Source organism: Oryzias latipes, chromosome 21 (genome assembly GCF_053564925.1).
Source record: "Oryzias latipes strain Hd-rR chromosome 21, Olatipes_Hd-rR_3.1".
Lineage (NCBI taxonomy): Eukaryota > Metazoa > Chordata > Actinopteri > Beloniformes > Adrianichthyidae > Oryzias > Oryzias latipes.
The window spans coordinates 12,981,519-13,007,298 of NC_136257.1; the positions used below are offsets into that span (position 1 = coordinate 12,981,519).

General features: G+C 39.9%; 1 protein-coding gene and 1 long non-coding RNA gene across 2 annotated transcripts; one reads left to right on the forward strand and one right to left on the reverse strand.

Annotated features, from left to right (window-relative positions):
• Window positions 1-258: 258 nt before the first annotated feature.
• On the reverse strand, window positions 259-3,381 carry gjb8 (gap junction protein beta 8). Its single transcript, XM_004081622.5, has one exon. It carries the CDS (start codon window positions 3,379-3,381, stop codon window positions 2,569-2,571), a length of 813 nt encoding a protein of 270 aa, XP_004081670.1. The 3' UTR covers window positions 259-2,568.
• On the forward strand, window positions 3,382-24,824 carry LOC144988554 (uncharacterized). The gene is made up of 2 exons (XR_013652486.1): window positions 3,382-3,520; window positions 24,647-24,824. It is a non-coding gene; the product is annotated as an uncharacterized LOC144988554 (long non-coding RNA).
• Window positions 24,825-25,780: the final 956 nt, after the last annotated feature.

The window sequence follows — 25,780 nt, forward strand, 5'->3', positions numbered from 1 at the left end:
AAACTGTGCGTAAAAGTTTCCTTAACGACCAGAAACTCCACCAGAATTAATTTTAGAAACTTCTCGCCTGTAAATGTGGCAACAACCAAAGTGTGATTATGGCACTCTGGAGCAGCACTTGACCCTTTCCAAATAAGATATGGAATCACTGAGATCCAACTTTAGGAAAACTTCAACTGAAAAGCAGCAAAGACGACATTAGAAATACAAAATTTTAGGTTTTTGTGACATAACAGTTTCATATATACACAAAACACACAAAAATGAGACATATTTTATTTTGTGTTGATTAAAGTAAAATATTTTAAAAAGACACAAGTTCAAAAGTGCAAAGTACTAAAAACATTGGTTGAAAACCCAAAGATTTCATTTAATCATATTTTTGCCCAGAAAGCAGAGTTTCTATCCCAAAGGTTTTAGGAGAGAAACAGACTATTAGATTGGTGAGATGTTTAGGGACGTTGTGTAAATACTATGACTGGTCATTCCAAAAAAACCAAAAACAATTAAGTCCAAATTAACAGCTGCTCAAAGAGGTCAAAGTTCAATGCATAGCATATACACATAATTCTGCAAATCACACAGTGTCCTCAAGAGCAAAACATTCAAGACAAGTGACATTTAGTCACAACATTCTTCTTTCTGCTAAGCTGCAAAAGCAGTTGCATAACATAAAGTACAGTACAGTCTTTATATAAAGTCAGGATTTACATGTCTGACAGCCCGGCCAGTCTCTGACACCAGCAGCTAGGATTTGTTTTTAATCACGCCAGCTTTATTTTTTAAGAAATACACAGATGTGACTGATCCAACTCTGCTATTCCTGGATGGACGGAGGACAAAGACTTTTTTTTATTTGAATTCAGTTATAGTAAAAGGCTGAGCACTGATTAGTGTTGGGTCTAAAATAAAACATGTGGAAAGCTGTTACAGCCATCTGGAGTGAGCACACGACGCAGGAACAAGACAGGTCCAAATGACAGAGCAGCACTTTAGCCTTAAGTCAGGAACAAACACGGGCACATCAAAGATTCACCCTTTAAATCAGCATTACATTTAGTTTGGCACATTTCTCATGTTTCAATTCTTCAATAAACTCTTTGAATTAAGATACAATAAATTGGGTCTTAGATTGGATAGAACTTTGTGTTTAAAAAAAGATTTAACACAGTTTAAACACTGGCAGAGACACCTTTCACCAGACCAGAATCATCTTATAGATTGTTATAGAATTGTAATAGTAAAAATACGAAGCATTAGTATAATTGTTTTTTTTTAAATGTAGTATTTTTTAAAGAAAAACATATTGAATACATGAAACCTAGACCTACAAACATTTTTCATAAAAATCAGACAGAAAAAAGAAACATTCATTTTAAAACAGCAGAAAAACAGCAGAATTTTTAAAATTATCAGCCCTATTCTGCTACAGTTAAAGAATAACTGAAATCAAACTGTCAGCTGTTATAAACTGCATGCTTCTGCATTTTACATCAAATGAACAGACTGTGAGGACGCCTTTTCCTGCTGAGGGATGTTTCGATCTCACCACCAGATGTCAGTATAGACTTCTTTCTATCTCTGAGCACAGCCAAATGGCCTGTTGATCAGAAAGTTGCCGGTGTCCCTGTTTGGGAGGAAGCAGTTTCTTCATCTTGTCCTAATGCATCTGTTGGAGCATTGGAAAACTTTTTAGGCCAATCATATGGTGGTCCTGAAGGGCAATTCAAGCCAAAGAAAATCACTTAATGCAAAAACACATTAAGGATCACAACGACAATAAAAGTTTTAAACAAATGAAACATAATTAAAATGAAAAGTTTCGGAAAACAAAAGCAATTTATAGGACTTTTTTTTTTAAACAGCAGGCAATAACAAACAGGGGAAAGGTAGGTATTAAGGGACATCACTGATTGGATGATGAGGTTTGATTTTTGATGTTTGAGTTTTTTCCAATGCCTGTATACTGATTAAAGTGTAACGAGTACAGTATTGTTTCATGGTAAATAACTTTAAAACTCAAACCTCATCAGCATAGCACCAACATTTTCCAGTCTGGGATTGTGTTTGGTTAGTTGACATTTTGATTTCTGGAAATCACTTGTTTTCCGAATCATTTCATTTTTATTTGTTTCATTTTATTTCTAATTTCATTTTTATTTCTAAAATGTAACATCTTTATATTATTATTATTTTTTTTTATTGTTGTGATCTTTAATATGTTTCTGCATTGAGTGATTTGCACTTAAGAGCCACCATACATTCAGATTGGACAGACTCATATCAGAACTGAATCAGTTCCACAGTCATACGAAAAAGGTAATTATTTACTATTTCATGCAGTTTTCACCAACTCTAGTTAATAAAGTGATGGATTTGTATGTTTGACCTGGATTAGTATTGAACAAACCGGGTTGAACTCTTTCAGAATAAAGGAGCATCAGCGGCTAAAACTCTTTTTAAAGATGCGGCTGATTCCCAGTGGAAACCTCACATCTTTTTTATCTGCTGTTTACACTAAGACCCATGATCTGAATCAAACTGTTGACACTAACTTTGAGGATGGAGCTACATTCCATCTCTCTCTTTACTTGTCAGCACTGTCTTGATGCTGGAAGAATCTGTGGAGGACGACAGCAGCATCTCATTTTTCTCGTTTTCCCGGGTTGCATTTTCAGTGTAACGTCGCTTCCTCTTTTTTGACCTCTCTGCACACCTTATGAGCGCTTTAACGATGAGGTAGCAAAGTTCAGCCACGTTCAGCATCATGCAGATGGAAGATGAAGCCACCATGAAGATGGTGAAGACAGTCTTTTCTGTTGGCCTGGAGATGAAGCAGTCCACCTTGTTAGGACAAGGCCACTGTTCACACTTCACAAGGCGGGGCATGTGGAAGCCATCGTAGACAAAGTATAAAGCATACATGAACCCGCCTTCAAAGATGAGCCTAAAGAAAAGGCTGCAGGTGTAAGTCCACCACAGAGGACCTGTGATGGGTAGTCGCTTCCTCTTGAGTGTCTCAAGGTCTGTATTGGACATATTTTCTGTGCCATTGGAGGCCAACATGGTCCTCTTATCCCCACGTTTCCTGTAGGCAACATGCATTGCAACAAGCAGGGCTGGTGTGGAGACAAAGATGAGCTGCAGGCACCACAGGCGGATGTGCGACACAGGAAAGAAGTGGTCATAGCAGACATTTTTACATCCAGGCTGCTGTGTGTTGCAGGTGAAGTCCGACTGCTCGTCCCCCCAAACGCTCTCTGCAGCCAGAACCAGGATTGTAATGCGGAAGATGAAAAGAACAGACAACCAGATCTTCCCCAAACTGGTGGAGTGTTTGTTGACACCACCCAACAGGGTGTAGAGCTTATCCCAACTCATTCTGAGACCATGAATGTGCACTGAAATCAAGACTGAAAAAGAGAAAACATCAGCGTTCTTAATTCCTGCTTACACGTCGAAGAGACTTTTCAACACCAACATGTGATGAGTCCTGAGACATGGATGTCATTAAAGGGAGGTAAGACAAACAAACTCCAAAACAGAGGAGAGAAGACATAAATTGTACTTAAACTCACTTTGAGATTTTTGTTTCACAAAACTTAAATTTAATTGATCCAAAAAGACGCGGTGCTGGCAAAACTATAAAAATCAAGTTTAAACTACTTCAAAGTCAAAAAAGTTATCTAAATAAATCATCAGATCTACATAACATTCAAAAACACTGATTTATAATAATCCGAGTTGAATCTGTGGAAATCTTGGAATAAAATAATCAGCAAAGTTCTCTAAAATCGCCAAAATTCTCACAAATATCATTTTATGAACAAGTTTCCATTTCTTGTTTTTAATTAAATTGACACACATATAACTAAGTCATTTTAAATGGCGATTTGTGACCAATACAGAGCAACAGAAACGAACTGAGGGAATCTGAAAAAGCACAAAGGGGTTACCTAACTCACCTGACTGAAGATTATATCCAGACAGGAAGTACTTATCAAATCTCCATAAAGAGAAAACACAAACAATCCTCAGTGACTTTTGTGCAGAATCTGTGTGAGCAGCTGTAGATAGGAGCTCGGTCTGCTGTCTGCGCTCCCGTTCAGCGGAGACGCACCTGTATCAGCGGAGGTTCATCGAACTCCTTTCAGCAGACGGAGAGGGAGGGGTGTGGTTTAGGGCGGGGCTCTTCACGCCTCTTCAGGTGCTTTTCAGGTTTGGCATTTTCTCTTGCAACCCCTGAATCATTTTTCCAGGAACTGAGTTGTCGTTGTTCCATTAAATCTTAAAGGTTTTATGCAATTGTTCAAACACAAAATTGATTTGTTAATTTTGTTTTCCAAATGAAAATTCCGTTTTTGGTGGGTTTAACATGTTATTGTGGCATTTTCCTAAAAATAAGGGCATGCAGTATATGAACAAAATTAAGCTCAAATTGCATTCAGAGCATTTCTTTATGGTGAATCGGGAACTAGGGGGAAAAATACAGTTTGAAAACCTAGTAAGTGTGATGTACAAGTTCCTATGGCAAGCCACAGGCTCGCTGCTTTGCTCCATTTTGATGGATCGACTTGCAGAAGACTAGATCCATGTACAGCTATATTTTCCTCATCTGAGCCTGGAGTGGAACAGGTGGATTGCATGAATATTGCTCAACGTTTTTGTTGCACAAGGCATCAACATTAGCATCACAATTACAGCATCTTCTAAGCCTCTCGATTTTTACCAGGTCAATCTAGTTCCTGAAAATTTTGGTGGTGATAGTTGTACATGTTTAATTCCATGCAACTATTTAATGAATCACACATTTCTATCAGCAAAGTTCTTGATGATGTAGCTTGTTCTTTTCTTCCTCTATGATAGATACTGTTGATTATTTTCTACTAACAAACAAAAAAATCAAGTGAAAAAATAGAAATAGCTTCTTTCTGATCGTTATTTACTGGATGTCCCACTGGAAAAACAGGGCATGTAATGATTATCGGTAGTTTTAGATCAAGGTAATCCCATATCTTTACAATCTAAGTCTGAACTCTGTCCTAAGACAGCACTTACCCTAAGAGCCCAAGTTCCCAAATTTGAAGCAAACTAGAAAAAACTAATGTTGCAAATAACTTCAAGAGGCTGATGGTCAAATGAAACAATTTTGTGTAAACTCTCATTTTCAACCTTATTTAAAATCTAAGTTCAGTATGGCCTAAAACATTCTACTTTAGTGCTTTTTTTTCTAGTCAACAAGTCCTACCAGCTGTTTTTATTGTACATGAGTTGAGGATCAGTTTTGTGCACAGTTAGGAGCATGCTTCTTTTGATTAGAAGATGGGACAAGGTCACGAGTACCGTATAAGGTGTGACTCATACTTAAGTGTTACTTATATGTGATTTAAAAAATAGCAACTAGAGGGCATTGTAGGTTTGTTCATAAGTATTTGCCACTGACAGCAATGCAGAAGAAGATTAGAAGTAGTGTTTAGTTGACTTATTAGAGTGTTCTATGGTTATCTTAATAATTGTTCAAATGTTGCGCTAATATACTAGATTCCTTTGATGTTTCGTAAAGCTAAAGAAGTATGCAGGTATTCAGTCTACTATTGCTATCTATTCCATTATTATGATGTGTTTCAAGATTAAATGTCCGTTGTTGTTCCCATATTTTGATAACAAAAGCATGATTTATTTTTTTCAGTATGCCTTTTTGGCTTCTGCGACTCATACCTCAGAGCGATTTATAGTCCAAAAAGTCCTTTGTATGCATGTATAACTGCTGATTGTATTGTTTTGTGCATTATTCTAGCTTTGATTGGTTGAAATAAACCATTTCCAATCAAATCCGAATAGAGTGGATCTTAATTTAAATTGTCCCAACAAGTTGCCCAGTTTAAGAATGCGGTGGATGAAAAACATTCCACTTGAAATGTCCTACTTACATTATATTTCATTTGTTGTTGTTTAGATTTCAACAGGTGCTCGGAAAATATAGAGTTGTAAATAGTTGCTCCTATAGGAAACAGTGTTTGACAAATGCTAGGTGGGGTCTGCTACATACATTTTACAACATATACCCATTAACCCCTTTACTAGGCACACCCGTTCAACTGCTCAGTAACAAAAATTTCTAACCAGCCAATCACATGGCAGCAACTCAGTGCATTTAGGCATGTAAACATGGTCAAGAAGACGATCTGCAGCAGTTCAAACCGAGCATCAGAATGTGGACATTTGTCCTGGTTGATGTGGAGATGCTTGGTCAAGTTATATCCCAAGTAAACGCCACAACCTGCCTTTGAGATCCCATTCCCTCTTCACTTTATAAAACATTTTATGGATTCTTTGAGTCAGAGCTTTTAAATGCAGTGCCTTGCAAAAGTATTTGTTCAGTGTTGAGTTCAGTATTTGTCCTTTTGTTGCTTTCATAAATCACTCATGGTCAATACAATTTGTCTTTCCTCCCCAAAAAATTTACTAGAAAAAACCCTCAATGTCAATGTGAAAACAAAATTCTACAAAGTAATGGCAATGAAACAAAAATATGAGTGAAATATAATTGTTTGCATAATTATTCATCCCTTTTAAATTTAATGGTCTAATTTGATAGAAGTCCATCCAATTAGTGCCAATAGTCTCAGAATTACTGAGTGGTTTGGGCGTGTCCCAACACCAGTCCATGATTTAGTGGATGAAGAAGCTCGGATAATACTTTTTCCACCATGAGAGGGTGATAAGACCACATATGGATGTTTAAAGATAAACTTTTTAAAATTGATCTAACTTAATTATTGCTTCAGTTAGGATTAATACTTTTTTTTTTAGTTTTAAGTCAGCTTAAAAATAACATGTAGTTATCAGACATTTATACCATGGTCCAGTTGAATACTTGATTCTGATTGGCTGCTGGGTATGCATTAAAACCTGATGACCGCACGGTGAAAAAAGAAGTTCGGTCAGCTAGCTTAAATGTTTTTTATCACTGCGCCGGCTTCTTTAAAACAACCTTTTGCTTCATCATCTGGACAAAAACAAGCGGTAAGAGATGAACTTTCTCTCTGAACTGATGCTTTATTCAACCCATCGGGACGATCAGCATATATATATCGCCGAATCTTCACTTGACTTTAAGTCATGATACATGATTAAAATCTGTTGTGTTTCATTCATTTTATTGTTATACAAATGAGTATATCTGCAGGTTCAAAATTAGACATATGAGAGTTCAAGAAGTACAATAAATTAAGATGGAAATACATTTAATTGAATTCGAGTAATATGACATTTAATTAGATAAATATGTAAATTTAAGATGTAAAACAAATATTTTTACCTACGTGTTACAATTAAAGTAATTCATTTAAGTTGGATAAGATATATGTACATATATATATACATATATATATATATATATATATATATAAAAAAAGCCCCTCTCACCCTCCGCGGGTGGTTTCTCCTCCAAGCTCGGGTCCTCTACCAGAGGCCTGGGAGCTTGAGGGTCCTGCGCAGTATCTTAGCTGTTCCTAGCACTGCGCTTTTCTGGACTGAGAGGTCTGAGGTCTTTCCAGGTATCTGTTGTAGCCACTCCTCCAGCTTGGGGGTTACTGCCCTGAGTACTCCAATTAACACAGGCACCACTGTCACCTTCACTTTCCAGGCTTTCTCCAGTTCTTCTCTGAGTCCCTGGTATTTCTCCAGTTTCTCATGTTCCTTCTTCCTGATGTTCCCATTGCTTGGCACTGCCACAACGGCTTTCCTCTGTTCTTTATCCACCACTACAATGTCTGGTTGGTTCGCCATTACCATCCTATCAGTCTGGATCTGGAAGTCCCACAGGATCTTTGCCCTCTCATTTTCTACTACCTTCGGAGGTGTTTCCCATTTTGATCTTGGGGTTTCCAGTTCATATTCTGCACACATGTTCCTGTATATTATTCCAGCCACTTGATTTTGGCGCTCCATGTATGCTTTACCTGCCAGCATCTTACATCCTGCAGTTATGTGCTGGATTGTTTCAGGCGCCTCTTAGCACAGCCTACACCTTGGGTCTTGTCTGGTGTGGTAGATCTGAGCCTCTATCGCTCTGGTGCTCAGGGCTTGTTCCTGAGCTGCCAGGATGAGCGCTTCAGTGCTGTCCTGTAGGCCAGCCCTTTGTAGCCATTGGTAGGACTTCTTGATATCAGCCACTTCAGTTATGGTCCGGTGGTACATCCCATGCAGGGGTTTGTCCTCCCATGGGGATCTGTCCTCCAGCACTGTATCCTCTGCTCTCCATTGCCTGAGACATTCACTGAGCACACTGTCAGTTGGGGCCTTGAGCTTGATGTACTCATGCATCTTGGATGTTTCATCCTGGATAGTGGCTTCTGCACTCACTAGTCCTCGGCCTCCTTCCTTGCGGCTAGCATACAATCTCAGGGTGCTGGATTTGGGATGGAACCCTCCATGCATGGTGAGGATCTTTCATGTTTTAACATCCGCTGTCTGTATCTCTTCCTTTGGCCATCTTATTATTCCTGCAGGGTATCTGATAACTGGCAGTGCGTAGCTGTTTATTGCCCAGGTCTTATTTTTGCCATTGAGCTGGCTTCTCAGGACTTGCCTTACTCGTTGGAGGTATTTAGCTGTTGCAGCTTTCCTTGTTGCCTGCTCCAGGTTGCCATTTGCCTGCGGAATTCCAAGGTGCTTGTAACTGTCCTCGATGTCTGCTATTGTTCCTTCTGGGAGTGAGACCCCTCCTGTGTGGACTACCTTGCCTCTCTTTGTCACCATCCGGCTGCATTTCTCGAGCCCGAATGACATCCCAATGTCAGTACTGTAGATCCTGGTAGTGTGGATCAGGGAGTCAATGTCACGCTCGCTCTTAGCATATAGCTTGATGTCATCCATGTAGAGGAGGTGACTGATGTTGGCCCCATTTCTGAGTCGGTATCCATAGCCAGTCTAGTTGATTATTTGGCTGAGGGGGTTCAGACCTATGCAGAACAGCAGTGGGGACAGAGCATCACCTTGGTATATCCCACATTTGATGGACACTTGTGCAAGTGGCGTCCCATTGGCTTCAAGGGTGGTTTTCAACAGCTTCATTGAGTTTCCTATGAAGGCTCTTAGAGTCCTGTTGATGTTGTACAGCTCCAAGCATTCAGTGATCCATGTGTGTGGCATTGAGTCATAGGCCTTCTTGTAATCAATCCAGGCTGTGCACAGGTTGGTGTGTCGTGACCTGCAGTCTTGAGCGACTGTTCTGTCGACCAGGAGTTGGTGTTTGGCTCCTCTGGAGTCTCTACCAATGCCCTTCTGTGTTACTCATGAATTGATCCATGTGCCTATTTATCTTGGTTGCAATGATGCCTGACATGAGCTTCCATGTTGTGGAGAGACAGGTTATTGGGCGGTAGTTGGATGGAACTGCACCCTTTGAAGGATCCTTCTGGATCAGGATCGTTCGCCCTTCTGTTAGCCATTCGGGGTAAGTCCCATCTCTTAGCAGCTGGTTCATTTGTGCTGCCAGGCACTCGTGGAGTGCGGTAAGCTTCTTTAGCCAGTAGGCATGTATCATGTCAGGGCCCGGTGCTGTCCAGTTCTTCATACCTGAGACTCTTTCTTGGATGTCTGCCACTGTGATGGTTACTGGATTCTGTTCAGGGAGGTTGCTATGTTCTTTTCTCAGAGAGACCAGCCACTGGGCATTGCTTTTATGTGCTGTCTCTTTCTCCCATATACTTTTCTAGTACTGTTCAGTTTCTAGCCTTGGTGGGTCTGCTCGGCTGTTTTGACCCTGCCACTGAGCGTACACTTTTGCAGGTTGAGTTGCGAAGAGCCTGTTTATTCGTCTGGCTTCATTGTCTCTTGTGTACCTCTTTAGGCGGCTGCTCAAGGCTAGGAGCCTTTGTTTGGCAGTTTCCAGTGCTTCAGGTATGGACATCTGGCTGTATCTCTTAGGTACTTGCTTTCTCATTGTACCTCTTTGAGCCTCTGTCAGCTTACTCACATCCTTCTGAGTTGCCTTGATTTTGGCCTATAACTGTTGCTTCCATGGTGGGTACTGTTTTCTTCCATGGTTGCTCTTATAGCCAAGCATCTCAAGGATCACTGCTGCTGAAGTGTAAACCAGTTCATTGGTTTCTGTGATTGTGGTGGTAGGAATTGCCCTCAATGCTTCATTCACAGTTTCCAGTAGACTTTCAGGCGGTACATCACTTAACCGTTGTAGCTGGTGTCGGGGTTGCCTAGTGTTCATTGTAGACATGATCTTGTCTTTCAGGTCAGTTGCTGCCTCGCTCAGCGTAATTGTGGTTGTTGGGGCTGTGTACCCAATCTCAGGGTGGGAGTGTGGTATAACCTCCTCTCTGACCTGTTGTTCTGGCTCTCCCGTGGCATTGTATTGTATTGCTTCAATCTCAAGTTGTGATAGGAGTTGCCGTTTGTGGATGTTAGAGCACTGGGCTACCAGTTGTTTGGCAGTTAGCCCTGATTGTGGGTTTCGAAGCATCCATTCATTCCACATTCTCTGCATGTAACCCCTCTGGGTGGGATTACTTGAGTAGTAGCATCCTAACAGAACCTTGTTCTCACATCTAGTCCATTTCCGTCTTGTTCCAGTAGCCCACTTTCCATCAGGGTGCTCTGGTCCCTCAGCACCTGACGCAGACCTTGTTTGGCCGGGCGACGTCTGAGCCGGCATGACATGTGGTTCATTGTCTCTCATGTTGTGAGGTAGGCGGTAGCGTTAAGGGTCTTGCCCAAGGACCCTCACTGGGTGATGTTAATTGCCTATCATTGTTATGGTAATTGCCCCATTTCCATTGTCATGGTAATTGCCCCATTTTCATTGCCATTAATTGTTCATTCCGTCCTGGGAATTGAACCCGGGTTACCTTACCAACCGAGCTACCCAGCCGGTATATATATATATATATATATATATATATATATATATACACAGTATATAATACAGTATATAATGTGCGCGTAACAATGAAAATGGAAATGAGATAGAAAATCATGCGTTTACTTTGTCCGTTATTTTTCTCAAAGCAGAAACTCTTTTTTTTTTTTGCTGATGCAGCCGTAATACTTTTTTGATGGACATATAATCTTCATACGCCGTCATTAAAATCTCTGACTCCGTCTGAAAAATATGATGCTCTCTTTTTTTCTCCACGCGTTTCCATGGTGACTCCGGAATCGGCAATCCATTGAGAATGTCTTTATGTACATTAACCCAGGGTTACCAAGTAGAGCGTAATTACGCTAAATCATATCCGGTCTTTTGGAACCGACACACCCAGAGTAAGCAAGTTCAGGCGGACTTCAGCCAGAGTTCAGGGTGAAAGTCAGGCTAGTTTAAACATGCTTTCTGGAATACCCCCCTGGTGTCACTCCTGTCCGCTAAGAACAGGAAACTGAGGCTACAATTCACACAGGCTCACCAAAACTGAATAGTAAAAGATTGAAAAAAGAGTGTCTGGTCTGATGAGTCTCCATTTCTGCTGCCATATTTGGATGGTGGGGTCAGAATTTGGCGTCAACAACATGAAAGCATGGATTCATCCTTCCTTGTACCAAAGGTTTCTTGGCACACTTTGAGTCCCTTACTACCAATTGAGGATGGTTCCAACACCACAGCCTACCGTAGTATTGTTGGTGACCATGTCCATCCCTTTATGACCACAGGGTACTATCTTCTGATGGCTACTTCCAGCAGGATAAGTTACCATGTCATAAAGCTGGAATCATCTCAGACTGATTTCTTGAACATGACAATGAGTTCACTGGACTCAAATTACCTCCACAGTCACCAGATCTCAACTCAATAGAGAACCTTTGGGATGGAACGGGAGATTGGCTGACGTGGCTACAGAGAATACACTTTGTTGTATTATTACACAAATATTTAAAAAAAGGTAAATTAAGAGATGCTTCAGCTCAACTAAAACATACTCACTTTTTGCTGTAAGTAAATAAAGATGTGTGTGTTTAAGGGCACAACTTCCTGTTTCCTGCCATGTATAAAAAGTAAACACTAGTATGCTGACTCAGATTTGTCTTTTAGCATGAGAAGACAACTTTTGACAGAGAAATATAAAGACCAGAAAGTTTTTTTTTTAACAAACCTGAAGCAATAGTAGACACATAAACTGCTAATGCCAGGTTATCTCAAGCTATTTATTGCTCTTGCTCATGGTGTCCCCCCACCATGCTGACCTTGTGTGACAAACTTTTAAACAGGCTGTGAAAGCATGTGACTTTGGAATGCCTGTGGAGCTGTAAGCACAAAGGTGAGACAGATGCTTGATCTTCACCCAGCTAAAAACACCATCAAATTTTAGAGAAAACAGAGGCAAATCGGTAAACAGTTAAGACATTTTTTAAAATGTTTTAAATCTCTTTGTCTAGAAAGATTGAAGAAAGCTAAAATAATGTATAAAATAATTCTTTACATCACCCGTGTAGATTTCATTAATGCTTGCCATTTGGTTTTTAGGAAAATGAAAAAGAATTACCTCAAGTGTCTCAGTGATACTACTTGCTTTTAACTCAGACTCAGACCCAAAGGAAGTCAGAAAGGTTATAATGATTTTGGCTGAACCTATAATATTTGTGGTCACATATCACAGAGAAGAGGTAAAAACTCGTTTATTTTAAAAAATCAATCTGAACATTATAGCTTGAGTCTGCCCAATTCTTTGTATGTCTTTATTTCAGGTCTTGTTGATTGTTGGATATTAATGGTTTTGCATACAGTCTGTTAGTTTTTGTTAACAATGAAATTGGTATCTCAGCTTCCCCACAAATGTATTTAAGTAATCTTTAGGAAGGTATGCAATAAATCTAATCATATCTGGTGGCAAACTTTAATGCACTACCTTTTAGCAGGAGGCTAACACTATTTCAGGGACTCTTAACAACACAGGCCAACTGTGGCGCAGAGGAAGAGTGGTTGACCTCTTATCAGGAAGTGGCGTGTTTGGTTCCTGGAGCCTTTAGAAATGTGCACTACAAAGCACATAGCCTGTAATGATTATTGTCATTCTCTGCCTTATGTTTTTCCTAAAAAATCTTTAGAACTGAGCTGCTTACATGTTCATAAAGATCAAAAAGTGAAACCAATTTTAAATCATTTTGATTGATCTGATTCAATCCGATTCACTGACCTAAAATGGAACCAGGGCATCTTTAGTCATCAGTGTGACTCAGAGATAAATACCTGGTACTGTCCACATTCCTTGGATTTCTTGCAGGATAACCAAGTAAAAATTAAAAATGTGTACAAAGTAAATAAGGATGAATGTCAAATCCATTCACATTTTAGTTTCATAAAGTTCAGCCCACTTTTGTTTTTCCACATCCAAATAATCCAAAGGGAACATATTAATGATGATTGATCATTTTCTGCTGACATCACATGTGTGTTGTCTGCTGCGACTTAGTGATTTTTACGTCACAGTAAAATAAACCTACTGTGTCTCAATCCAAATGCTATTTTCTAATATCTATTTTATCAATTAATTTATTTTTAAACGATTTTATAATGCTTTGGGTTGATTTGATTAACAACTTGCTTCAGCCAGATTGATCTGGTTAGATCATAGGAATAAAAAAAGTGAGTCGTTGATAACCAGTAAGTCATTTAAACGTTACACGTTACACAGATTTTAGGGATCTTTTATTGGTTTTTGCATCCTTTATCCAGGGCTGCTCATTCCTGGTCCTCAAGATACACCACCCTGCCTGTTTTCCAGCTCTCCCTGCACTGCTTGCTGCTGATTACCTGGACCAGGTGTGTTCCTTTAATAAGAATGTGGAGACATCTGATTGAGATAATCAGCAGCTAGCAGGACTTGGAGATCTGGAAAACAGTCAGGGTGGTAGATCTCGAGGACCAGGAATGAGCAGCCCTGCTTTTTACAGATCCTGTTATTTCTTTTTGACATCAATACTTACGAAGTTGCAAACCCTGCCATCCTTCAGCCTGATTTTGTAGGTTTGCCCACCTAAAAAGAAACTGATGGTCGGTTTATTTGAATCGTAAGAGATGGAAAATCAAAACACAGACTTTTAAAGAATTTATATGTATTTATTTGCATTTCATTGAGAGAATTAAGTATTTGATCCCTTAATAACCATGAAGAGTTCTGATTCACACAGACCAGTTGGACACTCCCGATCAACCTTTCACCTGTATTGAAGACGCATCACCTGTAGAAAAGCCACCTGTCCACAAAATTAGTCCATTAGTCAGATTTCAAACTCTCCAACATGGAAAGAATAAAGAGTGGATTTAAGGGAGGAGAGTAGACCCAGACAAGACCAAAATTGACCACAAAACCCTCAAATATGAATGATTTAAAAGTCATTTTTAAAGAAGATTATACCAAAATTCCTCCAGAAATGTGCAGAAACCTGCTCATCATCTCCAAGAAACTTCTGTGCTGCCAAGGGTTTTTCCATGAAGAACTAAGTCTTTCCAGCAAGAGGTGTCAAATACTTGTTTCCCTCAATGAAATGCAAACACATTTATACAAATTCTTTATACAAGTCTTTGATATTCTGTCTCTCACTGTTCAAATAAACCAACCATTAGGATGACAGACTGTGAACTTATTCTTAGCTGGACAATAAACAAAATCAGCAAGGGATGAAATACTTATTTCCTTCACTGAATGTTCACTTGTATCTATGGTCCGCTAGATAGTCTGGCTGGATTCACACTAGAGCAAACAGCTCCAGGCTTCTCTTGCAAGTAAAATCTTGTTTAAAAGAGTGAAGAGGGGAAGAGAATATTTGTTGGGTGTGTTGTCTGATCCTGACCAAACAGCACACTCCTACCAACAAGGAATATGATTGTGTATAATGGCAAATTGGGCTCCTTGGATCCGGGCACAAGGCCTCACCTCAATTACAGGCTGATCAAATATGAAATCCAATCCTGGAGCCACAGGTAAACCATCTGGGATCTATGGTATCACTATACCGACAAACAAACAAAAGAAAAACAATCTTAGTTTTTCAAATGATACGCCATTTGGAGAAGTCTGGTCTCTGATTATAGCAGCTGTAAAAAAATGTTGTCCCCCAAATAAGTATATGTCCAAGTTTATTTCTATTTTTCTGTGTACTTTTCAATTTATGAACACAATATGTAGAAATGTCTTAAGAAAGTGCTTTATCCAGTTTAATTGTACAATTTTTTTCAGCTTTTTGTTACTTCATATAGCCATTGTCAGGGTGAGCTCAATTCCTGAGAAAAGCTGTCAAGAAAAAAGAAACCCATCATGATTCATTAATGCCAAATTGTGGTTTGTGTTTAGTTAAAGTAGAAGTCGTATATCTAAAATGAGAGCCCCTCCTTATTTGTTCAGCTTTAAATGCCTCATAAATAACTCTCTTATCCCTGTTCTGTTTCCTAAGTTTACCATTAAAGAAGAATTTTAAATAAGTATACTTAGTTTTAAATCTTTAATGAATTTGTGAGCAAAGCATATAATATTATTTATTAATGACTGAAGTGCTTATCAAATAGTTGGATAAAGATTAAAATTTCTCTCATAGGTTGCAAATAATGCAAGGTCAGCAATTCTGTGGATTCTCAATCTTCCAGGTTAATTCCATCAAAGCAGTATCTAAAAAAGTAGCCAGACATTGTTTATCTGCTATTGGTGAAGAAGTTTTAACGTCTTCTTTGATAATAAAAGATAAACCGAACAACCATGCAATAAGGCATAAAAGGAGGATCAATACTGTATTTATTTTTCATGTGCAGCAACAATGTGGTAAAATGCAGTCTCAAAGGGCTTACCTTCTGTCCTGAAGTTGAACTTTTTATGTTTGCATCAAACTCTGTGAGACTCATGACACAGTAGTGTGATAACTACCATCTACCTTCAACTAAACATCTCCCTACATGGAGGATGGCTCATGGCAGCTGTTAGTTCTCCACAATCTATGAAATTAATTTAGTATTGTTATAATTTCTTTCGTGCACACACTCTTCCGTGCACACATAACGTTAAAACAAAACAAACAAATTCAACGTGTACAAAATTCACAATGTTAAATAATGAATTCAAGTTATCGAAAATTAAAATTTATTTTCTTACTTTCAGCAGAATGTAAAGATCAAAATGGATCATGTATGGACAACTCTTCCGCCCATCATGTTAGAGTGGTTGCAGTATTTATAATCATGTGTTGTTAGATCAATACAAAAAGGTTCTTTGTGCTTGTCTAGATACACTCACCTAGTACTGGGTTGGACACCCTTTTGCCTTCAGAACTGCCTTTTTCATTCGTAGCATAGCTTCAACAAGGTACTAGGAACATTCCTCAGAGAGTTTGGTCCATATTGACATAATAGCATCACACAGTTGTTGCAGATTTGTCAGCATCAATGATGCCATATCCTGTTCCACCACATCCTGAAGGTTCTCTGTTAACATTTGGTGACTTTGGAGGTCCTTTGAGTCCAGTGAACTCATTGTCATGTTCAAGAAACCAGTCTGAGATGATTCCAGCTTTATGACATGGTGCCTTATCCTGCTTGAAGTAGCCATCAGTAAATGGTACACTGTGGTCATAAAGGGATGGACATGGTCAGCAACAATTCTCCGGTAGGCTATGGTGTTGGAACCATGCTCAATTGGTAGTAAGGGACTCAAAGTGTGCCAAGAAAATATCCCCCATACCATTACACCACCACCACCAGACTGAACTGTTGGTCCAAGGCAGGATGGATGCCTAACCCCCATGCTTTCATGTTGTTGACGCCAAATTCTGACCCTACCATCCAAATGTGGCAGCAAGAAATGGAGACTCATCAGACCAGACAACGTATTTTTGTTTCTATTTCTATTATATTGTCCAGTTTAGGTGAGCCTGTGTGAATTGTAGCCTCAGTTTCCTGTTCTTAGCGGACAGGATTGACACCCGGTGTGGTCTTCTGCTGCTGTAGTCTATCTGCCTCAAGATTGGACGTTTGTGCTTTCAGAAATGCTCTACTGCAGACCTCAGTTGTAACCAGTGGTTCTTTGAGTTACTGTTGCCTTTCTATCAGCTGGAACCAGTCTGGCTGTTCTCCTCTGACCTCTGGCATCAACCAGGCAGCAGATCGCCTTGACCATGCCTATATGTCTAAATGTTGCTGCCATGTGATTGGCTGATTAGAACTTTACATTAACGAGCAGTTGGACAGGTATGCTTAACAAAATAACCAGTTAGTGGATATTCTCTTTACCTAAACACTTGTTGCTGTGATTGGTATTTTAAAATAGTCTTTTGCAACAATTTTTGTGAGCTCAAAATATCTGTTGAAGAAGGGGGACATGCTGGCTGAGCTTTTCAAAACTACAGCTCAAGTGAAGCGGAAAGTTCTCCAACATTTTCCTTTAAAGTCCCACTCTGATCATTTTTTGACCTATATTCAAAGTGTTCATAATCTTTTAATTATGATTACGCTGTTTTTAGCTAAAAAAAAAACAACAAAAATCTTTGTTGTTTTCTAGGACATACTTTCTGTAGAGCAGCAATAGTTCATTACAAATTCACCTCTAAGTTGATATTGGGTCTGCTGGCACAGAGTTAGTGTGCCTTCATTTCCCATGATCCCTTCGTTAACACGCTCTCCCTCTAGCCGCCAGCCCCTCACAATCCCTAGCTAATATTACTGGTGCAACAAAAATGGATAGTGGAGCTGTTCAAGTCATACAGTTTTGAACCAGATTCCAGCTCAGACGAGGAAAACGAAGAAATTCATGGACCTATTTGTCTGCAAGTGGATGCATCAGAATGGAGAGGAGGAGGAAGCTTGTGGCCCACTGGTTGTAGATGTTACGTGACAAGACCAGAAGCTTTTTCAAATGGCATTTATTCATCTACTCCTGATTGCCCATTTGAATAAAGAAATACTCAGAAATGCTGTTTTAATCCTATTTTTCTTTAAAAATGTCCATCATGAGAAAAATGCAAAAGAACATGTTAAAAACACCATTTTCATTGGAATGGGTCCTTAAAGGACAGCATTCTTTGGGACAGGTTGATGATTTCCAAATGCATTTGGGTAAAATAAAAAAGGGTCTGAGTGCTTCAGTATCTGATTGGAATGATCCAAGGGTTTTCAAATCAGTAAAGGAGGACGTCTTTTAAGGAACTTGATCATGCTACTGTGCTCTAAGTAGAATAGAAACAGAGAAGTCCAGCACTGTAACTACAGGCTTGGCACCTGATTTGAAGGCTGTGATGAGGGTTGTATAAATCTTGGATTACTGGTGTGAGGGAGTGCATTCAGCCTCACATCAATAGACAGCTTTGTTCACTCAAAGTGTACCAGGTGTGTAGGTGTGTGTGTGTGTTGTGTGTTTGCGTGTACACAGTCAAGTTAACCTTCTCTGGGTTTTACACTCCCTTGTGATATTCTCCATGTCCCCGACATTTTACACTGAGTGATGCACATACACACAAAAATACCCCCCCCCCCCCCCCACACACACACAGACAAGCAAACATGCAAATTGATTTTTTTTTGTACAAATTTTTCCACAAAAATATTTCCATCACTCGTTAGAGGGGAATAGTTGCGGTTTAGAAATTTTCACCCAAACCAGATTTAACTAAAAATTTCACAACAATCTTTGAAAAACAAACAAACAAACTGAAAAGTCAAATGATTTAAAGACATTTACAACTACGTAGAAAAGTAGGCCAAAAATACAGAAATATTAGAAAATTACAAGAACGTAAGAAAATTCACAGCATGTTAAATCAAGTAATTTTTAAAATGGGAAAAACTGCTTCTGCCTCTTAGCTGGAGTTAGTACGTCAGTTAATTGGCTTAATTGGCTGAACCAGCTGCCTGGTGTGACCTCCATAGACCAATTTTCTGCAGGGAGGTCTCTGATTTTATTTTTTCTTAGTTTGCGTTGGCTTTGGTAGTTTCTTTTGTTGTTTGCGGTTGAAATTGAACTCCTGGTCTTTTGATTGGCAGTTGGTTGTCACATCGTCAGCTCTAGATCTGTCTTATACCATGAGCTAAGCTCTTAAGATATTCGCTTTCAAGCAGCAACTTCCAATGAAGCAATGAAGTCACAATGAAGAGATTCTGGCAAGTGACCTGGCGCCTTAGGGGAGGGACGCAGTTTTGAAAATGTTTTATTTTTTTTAACCAATTTTGGTGTGGGTGAGGAGCTGTTGACTTCAACTGAACATATTGTTAGGTGGTGGAAGGAACCCATCAAAGATCGCTTCAACCCTGCTGACACCAACTGAGCAGCCTCATGGTAGAGTGTTCGCCCTGAGACTGGTAGGTCATGGGTTCAAATCTATGGGCGAGCCATACCACAGACCCAAATGGGACCCAAAGACTCCCTGCTTGACACTCAGCATTAAGGGGTTGGATTAGGGGTGAAACCACCAAATGGTTGCAGAGCACTGCTGTGTCTGCAGCTCACTACTCCCCCAATGGATGTGAAAAATGCAGAGAACAATTTTCACAACGTTCTTTAACTTTGACACACCTTCCGTTGAGGAAGCACAGGCTAAAGAGTCTGGGTGGGGCTGTCCATCCCCCAAGCTAATGTCAGCAAGGTGTTTGAAGAGCTCCTCGATGTCATGTCATCGGGGATGGATGGAGTCCGCCCCGAGTACCTCATGTCTCTAGATGATATAGGAGGCCAACAAATCTCTGCAGCATTGTGTAGCCGTCAAGGACAGCACCACTGGATTGGCAGACTGGGGTGGTGGCTCCTTCTTGTTAATGAGTGAGGGAAAGACAGAGCATGAGATCGACAGGTGGATTGGTTCACTTTTATGTGCTTTTTATGCAAGTCTGTTGTGGTAAAGAGGGAGCTTAGTCAGAAAGTGAATCTCTCAATTTACCAGTTGATATTTGTTCAAAATACTCATCTATGGTCACGAGTTCTTAGTCATGACCGAAAGAATGAGGTCCAGGATCCAAAAAGCAGAAGTGAGTTTCTTCTGCATGTTGGTGCTAAGGCGAAGAGCTTGGTCATCTGGAGTGAGCTCGGTCTGGACTCACTGCTCCTATAGATCAAATGGAAGCATCTGGACCTCCTGGACGCTTTATCAGGAAGGTATTTTGACATGTTCTGTAAGGCGGCGACCCAGAGGAAGACCCAGGACAATGTCTCTCAGCTGGTCTGGAAATGCCTTCGGATTCCCTCAGAGGGGCTGGAAGAATTGGTAATGGGAAAGTTCAGCCTGAGCATCCTTGCTTATACTGCTGCCACCTCAATCTGGTCCCAGATGAGAGGAAGAGAATGGATGGATGTCTCAACTAAGCTACAATTTTTTAAATGTGCAAATTGTTATTTTGCCAAAATATCTCGTTTCTTTCTAATTCAATTATCAGCAGAAATCTTTTTTGACAAAGTTATTTTTTTTCATTTCCAAATGTGGCACAATCCAAACAGTATAGTAATTTTTGTAAGGAGGGTTTGTTATTATAAACAAATAATGTACCAAACCCAATTATTTTTTTATTTTGCACAATGTTTATAGGATGCTTTCATAAATGTTCCTTTTTTCCCAGAAACACAATCCATGAAAGTATACACTTGCATCAAAGTATTTTTGTTTTTCTTTTATTGTATTATTTTGAAAGCAGTAAAATTCCATTAAAAGTAATTAGTACCAGGTACAGGAATCTGGTACGCATGAGCAAAAACGAGAAACTGCTAGAATTACTTTGAAGCGGGTTGAGGTGCAGCTTTTTCCATGGGACCTATAAATGCGTAATGCATTCCTAATTCCTCTGACGGCACCAGCAGGTCGATGTGTTTCACTGAGATAACACTAATATGGTGAGAGAAAAAACTTTTACATGAAAATACAGGAGCAGGTTCAACTGAGATTAACTCAGATTTATCTCAGATTTGAATTTAATCACAAAGATTGTCAGATTTAATTGTTCATGATCTAGAAGCTTCTTAGCTTTAACTACATAATGTTATTTAGTTGAATAACATTAAGTCAGATCTGGAGATTTTGACACATTTTAAGACATCTATGACCTTTCCGCCCCCCACAGTTATTTTAGGAAAGGTGAGTTTGCTTTGATCCCATTAGAGTTTGTTTCATCACACAGAGTTTCAGTCAACATTGTGTCCCCTCAGCTATTTCACAGAGAGTAGAGCGTTGAGGATGGAAGGATTAAAGGAAGTAGAGACACAAGGAGTGGTTCAGGTATCTTTGGGTTTGGCGGGCCACAGAGGAAACAGATACTAAGAGTAGGGTGAGCAAGAAGAGCAGGACAGGGTCCCCTTTGTTAGGCCCCATCATCCAACAACGAGGCTGTTATCTAACTAAATGGGGCTGTGGGTGGGGCTTTTTTTTTGCTGTAATCACTGGGGGTAACGAGGCGCTTTCTCAGCCGCTCTGCTTTCCAGTGCTGGCCCTGACTCAAGGACCTTTTTTTCAGGTTTGAGCTGAGGGAGAGTCCATGCAAGAAGGATCAGAGGGCAACTGCCAGACAACGGGCCTTGATGTTCAATGCTGAACATCTAGTTCTGTTTGAAAGGGCTGATCTTTTACAGTTCATACCAGTTCTGCCAACAGTACAAATAGGGAGTATAGACAGTATATAACAATGTGTCTGTTCACCCTCATGAAAGCATGAAACCTAAAGCTGAACAGAAGAAGTGGTACAGATGTGGGGATGACTGGCAATGGAGTATTTTTGTGCTCCAGGAAAGCACAAATAAACTGTTTTTACACAATAAAACCACTCAAACAAATCAACTTTGTCAAATGAAAGAACTAAAAGGAGGTTTGGTTCTGAGCTGAGAAAAATCATTTAAAAACTATAATATGATATTTTTAAGTGTATTTTTTGTTAAACAAAGGCTGATCGATAGATATTTTATTAGGCAGACATAAAATATGTTGGTAAATTTGTCCAACTTGTTTTCCCTTTCTTTCATATGTTTATGCAAATCTACTGTTGATAAAATTATCATATGTGGTTTCCTGTCTGAAATCCTAAAAAAACCTCTTCATAGGCTGTCATATGATTTAGAGATGTTTTTTTAATTAAAGCAGTTGTTTTATCTAATCTAACCATAGTAGCAACAAAAACTCATTCCGCTACACACTGTACTTTAAGTGAGCAGAAATCAAAACGAACTTTAGAAACACAAAGTAAATATGAAAAAAAAGATATTTTTTTAATACAATTGGCACATTCGCACAGTTTTAGAATGAGAACAGAATGGAGCACTGTGTACTGTTAGATTATCTCAGCAGATACAGGTCAGCCGATAAGAGAAGGTCAGCTTACTCATGCAGATAAGATGTCAAACTGGGATTTTATTCACTCTTTTTACTGAGAAGCTGTCTGAGATTTCCAATCAGGAAGACAGGAGAGAATGTTGCGGGTTTGTGTATTTTTCATATTGATCTCTTCATTCTGTAGCCATGAAGGAAACTTCGTGGGCTACAGTGCACACAAGAGGACAGCATTTTTTTTTCTATCTGATTTAGTTTTCTGAGCACAGTGTGACTTTCAAAGATACTAAACACACAGCAAAACATGCCAAATGCTGTTGAGCTGTCAATAATTTTAGTAATGAACACGTTCTTGAGGCTGTTGGACTCTTGTTTATTGTTGTTGCATTAAAAGTAAGTCATTTATTACCTCATGATTTATACCTTAGTGAAAACTACTCTTACAGGTGGTTAAGGGCTGCCTGTAGGTAAAAATGGGCAAATCTATGCGGGGCACACAGGTGGCCCAAAGGAAATAGCATTCATAGATCTCCTAGCGAGCCTGTCGAGCGTAAATGTTTATGCACACTTTTTTCTACGTGATGGGTGCTGTGGGTTTTTGGGCTTTCCTGGCCCAGAGAGGGTCAAGGCCAAGAGGCACTGCATCTTAAGGGGAGTGCACGTGTGTCTTGCAGCTCCCTTGAGGCTCGTACGGCCACTTTGAGGGATGTCATTCTGTTTTCCCAGTGTATTTAAATCATATGAATCATATATATGAACAAAGAATTTAAGTCTTTCAAGTTTACAAACAAATCTGTTGGGCTACACTGTAACGTGTGCAATCGGTTAGTTCCTGTTTAATGTTGTTACAAATTATCTATTCAAATTTTTCTTTGAAATAATAAAGGTGTTCATCCATCCATCTATCTGCTGACCAAAAAGTCAGGTTTTCTGTTGAATGGAAACATTTAATTCTTTTCAAGGTACTTGTGGACTTAAGAGCACATTCTGATTCCCTTAAATGCATTTTCAAGATCAAACCCGAGCACTTCAACAGTAATGTGCTGTTTTTTCAGGAAGAACCTCAGAGAGAGCTGTTTGGCTCAACAAATATCTCACAATGTTGTGATCCCTGCATAATAAAAAATGCCATGTACATATTACTCCAAGCATTTGCACGCCTATGAGAAATTACAATTGTCACACAGTGGTATCTGCATGTGACAGTCAGGAGGGATGACCTGTGGTGAACCCTCCCACAAGGACAGTAGAAGTGAATGCTTCTTGTAGTAACTCGTTGGTTCAGTAGTAGTGGCACACCCACTTGGCTCATCAGTGAACTAAAACGGTACTTTTAAGAAAAACAAAGACCCTCAATGAGTTCTTAGGCCTGTCTCTGTGGTTTAAAAAGAGCTAATTCTCCTGCAGCAAAAAAAGTAACTTTTAATAGTTTACTTTGCTCTGCAAAACTTATTTTTAGAAAAAAAAAGACAAGGACTCAATGCTATCCATCATTTTAAGTACATTTAGCAAACTGACCTCAACCTCATCTAACCTGTTTTTAGTAAGCTTTACTAGAAGGTTTAAACCACACAAACAAGCAGTCAACTATCAGGAAGAGTTGAACACTATGGGCTCAGGATAAATAAGCTCAATACTTAAGCTGCTTTTTCATTACATTAGACACAATTTTGTGATCAGTAAACTTGTTTTACGGAGTTACTAACTTATGTGTGCATGACAACAAGGAATAGACTTGACCGACTGAAAGTTTTCCCTACAAGAGATCAAAAGATCACAAAACCCTTATCCTAACCCGGGAAAATTGGCAATTTTCAAAGTCTCTGAAAATAGTCGGATCTTTAACTTATGTTCTCAACCTTTCTGATCTTAACATTTGTTACTATTTCACTTCCTGTCTTTTTTACGCATTTTCAATTTGAACAAGTTAAACACGGTTTCTCCTTGAATGGAAATGAGACAGAAACGCCCTGTCTGAGCCAGCCGTCCTGCCACGGCGCCTGCTGCCGGCTCTGCGGTTCCCAAGCCCACTCAGCTAGTAGTGTTGTGCTGAAGCACGCGCCCTGCCAGACCCCCCCCCACACTCACACACCACCACCCATTAGAAAGCCTGACTCCCCCACGCTCTACCTCCTGGAGATATCCTGGTTGATCTAATAGCGATTGCTTCAAAGATTTTTCTTCCTCATCTGTCATGGTGCCTCTGTCAGTTCTCCTCCCCCTCCCCCTCTGCTCTACTCCTGACTCCACCAGCTGTGACCACTTCACTCATCAGCCTCTGCTCTTCAAAAGGAGACCCAGCTCCAGTATTCAACGCCAGTTCGTTGCCCTTATGGTGACTAAGCCTGGTCTCGTATTGCTCATGTCAAGCCTGTCTTGTTTTTGCTGGCAAACTAATGTTATTCTCCTGCTTCAGTATTCTCTTTCACAAGCGTCACCTGTGTGGAAGTCATCTCGAGAAAATCCTGCATTCCTGAGGAAACGCAAACCATCGCTAACCACGCTACTACCTCCAGCCACGCCATGAGCCTCTTCAAGCGCGGATCTCCATTCCTGTTCTCAGCGGAAGAAAATAAATTTATACTTGCCTCTCACTTACCTGAGTATTCTTTCTGGGTTCCAGTGTCTGGGTCTGTCACGCCTATGAACTATGACATCATCTTCATAAAGGTGGGAGCATTAAGTGTCAGACTCCTAACTATGGATCTACCTGCTAGTATGCGTTATTTTTCTCCACTGGCCTGAGGTCAGTCAAACACAAACACAACCCACAACAGAATGTTTTTTGGGTTGTCGGCACACCGCACACGACAACTAGTAACAGATGGATCCAATTAAAACCTTTTAGCATGTTGTCATCCGAATTTATCCTTTTTATTCAAAATATTTGTCTAATTCAGTTCAAAACTTGAAGAAGAGTGTGTGCGCTCCTGTTCTAAAAGGTATAATAAAATTTGGTGGTTGATGGTTTGTATCGACACCTGTTGTTTATATATTTTGTTGCCTAATTGCCCTCCCACCAAAGGGCTCTATAGTGCCAATAAAACTGGGAGAAAGGAAGGGGGGCAGACCTGTGGCACAACCCTGGGGGAAGGTGCCACTGCCAAGGGGCCAACCCCCACAGTGTGGCCTTTGCCAACCACCTCCCCACAAGCCCAGGGAAGTTTTATATAGGGAGAGAGTGCCTTTGGGGACAGACATGCGCCACATGGTGCCCAAGGGTAGCACTGGCCACCCCAAAAAAATGCTGCCACCAACCTTTGGTCAATGGTCACATTTAAAAGCATCCAGAAAAACTTAAAGTAAAATGCTTTTCCATATACCAAGACCGTTTCACAAGAATTTTATTAAATTATAATTTAAATCCAAAATAAAACTGTCTATGTCACTGTCTGTGACATAAAGCGGCTGCTCGCTATGAGTGCTAGCTAAGTTATAAGCCCAAGCTAAAAGTTAACAAAAGCCAAACAAAAAGACATGTTTGGAAAGTTTCTATGGGGAGAAAAGGGCCAGTGAGGAAGAAGAGCATTCAACTTCAAAGAAACATAAA